Raw genomic sequence first — 4,155 nt, 5'->3', positions numbered from 1 at the left:
GTTACGCTCCGCGCACAACCTTGGGCACATCAGTGACACCATCGCAAAGTCTCTTTTACCGGTGCCAGGAGCCACCGGCTAACCATCCACCGTTCACATGCTTTGTGATGTGTGTTTAAGTGGTACCCACTCATATGTATAACCATGTATTGTGGCAGTTAATCTTTTGTATATAGTCAAATCAATGTTAGATTAATAGGATCCATGTAAGGAGTGGCGGTACTTTTTGCAGTGGGATGTACGCATGCATGCGACATCTCTCCTCTCTCTCAAACAAGTCCATGCATTTTATTTTTGTTTACATTTTTAGATGGCCAATATTTTTTACAACATTGTTCTATTATTTAAAATTTTCATATATTCAAATTATTGAACATAAGATGTTTAGAATGAGACCAATCTTGAATATATTTAAACTAGTTTAATTTGTCTATTTCAGTCATATCAAAAAAATTAATTTCACTCATTTCAAATTACAATTTTCGAAATGATTGAAATCAATTGTCGAAATGAGTGAAATCAGTTTTCCAAATCAGTGAAATGCGTTGTTTCAAATTTGTGAAATACTTATTTTGGAAACTAGTGAAATGAGTGTAATACGTTTTCTGAAAATGATTGTAATGTGTTTTCTGAAACTAGTGAAATGGGTGAAATCTATATTTCGTAAATGAGTGCAGTGTGTTTTCTGAAATGAGTGAAATAAGTTATTTGAATAAAGTGAAATAAAACTAGTTTTTGCTGTGAAACTAATTTTTCAGTGTTTGAAACTGATAGTTTTAATGAGCGGAATACATTTCAATATATTTAATAAATTTGCAGTGAAATTGGTATTTGCAAATGAGAGTAATGTGTTTTATGAATGAGTGAAATAGTTTTTTTAGCTGATATTAGCGAAACAGTCAAAAACACTTTTATGAAATAGCGGATCAATCTTATGTTTTATAAAAGCGATTTAAAAGATAATTGAAATAAAAAAAATAGTGAAATACGTGAAATAGGTTACTTAAAATATGTAAAATTGACTATTTCAAACACGTCTAAGTTGTTGTCCACATATTTCACTCAATTTTTTTAATGTGTTTGTCAAGGTGCTTATTTCCCCGTGCCAAAGTATGTGAAATTAGTTATTTGAAATATGAGAACTTGGTTGTTTCATTGTGTTGAATTTACTACTATATCAAATATATTTGTGTCTTTGTGAGTTCCATATTCCAGTTTGTGAAAATGAGCAAAATATTAGAAAAAACTTTTATGAAATAATGAAACAATTTAATGTTTTATGAAATTTATTTTAGAGATAATTGAAACATATAAAATAAAATATATTTAAAACATATCCGAAACTGATCTTGTTCTGAAGGTCATGTCACCACAAATTGAAATATCCAAAACGTTTGAATAATGGACATTCGGTTCAAAAGATATGAGTCATTAAAAATATGAGGATAGAAATAAAATGCATGTCATATATATGGCGTGAGTGAATGCATGCATGCACGTTTTCTTCACTCCATCTCTCTCTTTAAATAGAGTATAAAACCTGCACGGATCTTGACGAAAACAGTGGATTGCCTACTGGTACATCCCTGTATGGGTAAAATTATTTATTCGGTGACACCATGGCCAAGCTCAGCTCAGTATGCCTGCAAATATGTAGGACTCGACGCTGTTCTTCATCGTCTCCTCCAACATCCTGAACTTCCACCCCAGCCTCTGCAGCTTCTCGGAGCTTAACACCTTCTCATCCCCCACCAGCTGAACGAACCTGCCAAACTCATTATCCCCGTCGTCAGAATCCCGAGAGTTCATACTCGGCTTGCAATTTGCACAGATCGATTAAGTGATGCGCTTACTCGTTTGGATAGTTCAGGTTGGGATGCAGGCTCCTGACGACGGAAACCATTTCGGACACCTTCCTGGCATGTGCGCTGCAGATGTAGCGGCCGGCCGCCTCCGGGCTCTTGTACGCCAGCACAAGGGCGTCGGCGACGTCCCTGACATCCACCATGTTCCTCACCCCGTCGTCCATGGCGTCCACGCCGTCGCCTGCAGATACATCAAAATCAATTCAAACGCAGCTTATAATCGCAGTGCGTTTTTATTTATCTGAATGTGAAAGGGTAGCCTACATTTCAGGTATCTGATGAGGAACAGGCTGCTGGTGTTCACCGTGGGCTGCAGCAGAGGCCCGAGCACCAGCGGCGGGCACACGGTCACCACGTCTAACCCAGTCTTCTCCGCGTAAGCCCAGGCCTCGCGCTCGGCCAGCGTCTTGGAGAGGCAGTACCAGCTCTAAGAAACAACAGAGATCAACCAAGAATGTAAGATGATCTCGCGGGTCAAGATGTTCTCTAGAGGCGATGAAAATTCACCTCGGTGGCTCTGCAGTACTCCTCGTCCGACCAGCAGTGTTCGTCCATGGTGGGGCCCTCTGGCGGGTTGGGGTTGATGAAGACCGCGCCAGCCGACGACACCACCACGATGCGGCGGACGCCAGCCTCCCGGCAGGCCCGGAGCACGTTCAGCGTGCCGGCCACCGCCGGGGCAAGCAGCTCCACCTGCGTCGTGGCCGTGCAACCAATTACTACCGTAAAATTTCCCAAAAAGTACAGGCACAACGGCTGGCCCTTGTGTGTTACAGACTTGACAGTCGGGGTGTTACCTCGGGGTTTGTGGATTTGGCAGCGGGGCAGGGGCTAGCGACGTGGAAGACGCCGGCGCAGCCGGCCACGGCGGAGGCCACGCTCGCGTAGTCCAGCACGTCGGCCTTGAACAGCCGCAGCCGCTCGCCGGCGCCGTCCAACGTCCTCAAGTGATCATTCTTGGGGTCGCCTGCACATACGGACAGATCCGCATCTTACTAACATGCTCGCAAAAACTTACTCCCTTCCTTCCATATTAGTTGTCTCTGAAATAGATGTATCTAGACGTATTTCAGTATTAAATACATCCGTTTAAGCGACAACTAATATGAAAAAGAGGGAGCACAAGGGATCTCAAGAAAAGCAAATCTTACTGGGGTCACGAACGGTGCCATGCACCACGTAGTCTCCTCCGGCGAGGAGGCGCTCCACGAGCCACGAGGCGATGAAGCCTCCTGCGCCCGTCACGCACACAGCCGCCGCTGTGCCCTTCCCCGCGCCGGCCGGGTCCATATCGCTCCCTTGTCTGCTGTACTTGGACACGAAACTGAGAGACTGCTGGATGTCTGGATTGACGTATAAGTTGGCTTCGATGCTCAGTACCTATCAGGCTATCACTCGGCCGTCCCAGAAAGTGTAAACTAGTCGTACAATTCTGATCTTAAGAAAGTATGGAATCAATGATGGAAACGGTCATAGAACATCTTCATTTCTAATGGAGCAGTTGGTAGGATGACATTCACACAGTTTTTTTCGTCTGTATTTTTATTCTCACCCCCACCTTACTGCTTTATGTTCATGTCATCTTCTCACACAACGAAAAAAAATCTAAACGGATCAAAACTTTTCATACCAGCGTAAATTATTTAATAATGTCTTTATGTGAAAGAATCAATCAGAATCAATCTTTAAAGATCAAATCTAAATTAATTAATATTATCTTGAATCGATCAATCACATTAATTAGGAAACAAACAACACACAACGAAGAAAATCTAAATAAATCAGAACTTTCCATACTGGGGTAAATTATTTAGTAATGTCTTTATGTGAAAGAATCAATTAGGATCAATCTCTAAAGATCAAATCTAAATTAATTAATATTACCTTGAATCGATCAATCACATTAGTTAGGAAACAAACAATTGATTTTAAGAAAAATTGCTCAATCACATCAATTAGGAAACAAATAACCGATTTAATTTTTCAATGTGTAATCATAATAAAGAAATCTTATTATTAAAGCATTCTATGTACCTACTTAATCTTTTTTCTCTACTTCTAATGTAGCACTTGTAGCCTGCTATGGTTTATTTTCGTTCGGTTTTTCTTCGTTCCACCTCCCACCTCCCACCTTTGTCTTGTTTTTTTCGTCCCTCTTCCTTCTTCCCACCGTCCATTACTCCCTTGCTTTTACCTCTCACTTCACGAAAGAAAACCCTCGCAGTTAAAAAAATCCAACCAACAAGGCCCCTCGCACGTAATCCCGTCCCACGCGGCGAACAAATTGAGC

The 4,155-nt window shown here is 41.5% G+C and overlaps 1 protein-coding gene across 1 annotated transcript; it reads right to left on the bottom strand.

Moving 5' to 3' along the window:
• Positions 1-1,405: 1,405 nt before the first annotated feature.
• On the bottom strand, positions 1,406-3,359 carry LOC125523113 (cinnamoyl-CoA reductase 1-like). The gene is made up of 6 exons (XM_048688166.1): positions 3,017-3,359; positions 2,663-2,832; positions 2,373-2,558; positions 2,130-2,292; positions 1,854-2,046; positions 1,406-1,765 (listed from the first exon to the last, which is right to left on the bottom strand). The coding sequence occupies exons 1-6, from the start codon at positions 3,153-3,155 to the stop codon at positions 1,630-1,632; spliced, it is 987 nt and encodes a 328-aa protein (XP_048544123.1). The 5' UTR covers positions 3,156-3,359; the 3' UTR covers positions 1,406-1,629.
• Between the last annotated feature and the right edge of the window lie 796 nt (positions 3,360-4,155).

The sequence above is a fragment of the Triticum urartu genome, chromosome 7, assembly GCF_003073215.2.
Source record: "Triticum urartu cultivar G1812 chromosome 7, Tu2.1, whole genome shotgun sequence".
Lineage (NCBI taxonomy): Eukaryota > Viridiplantae > Streptophyta > Magnoliopsida > Poales > Poaceae > Triticum > Triticum urartu.
This window is presented reverse-complemented; position numbering and strand designations above follow the sequence as displayed.

Bases quoted from the DNA above. Each gene is read 5' to 3' on its own strand.
- LOC125523113 (XM_048688166.1), bottom strand. From the start codon at position 3,155: ATGGACCCGGCCGGCGCGGGGAAGGGCACAGCGGCGGCTGTGTGCGTG. The intron at 2,559-2,662 runs GTAACACCCCGA...GCCACGACGCAG, and splicing joins CCAAATCCACAAACCCCGAG to GTGGAGCTGCTTGCCCCGGC. The intron at 2,293-2,372 runs GTGAATTTTCAT...GTTGTTTCTTAG, and splicing joins AGTACTGCAGAGCCACCGAG to AGCTGGTACTGCCTCTCCAA.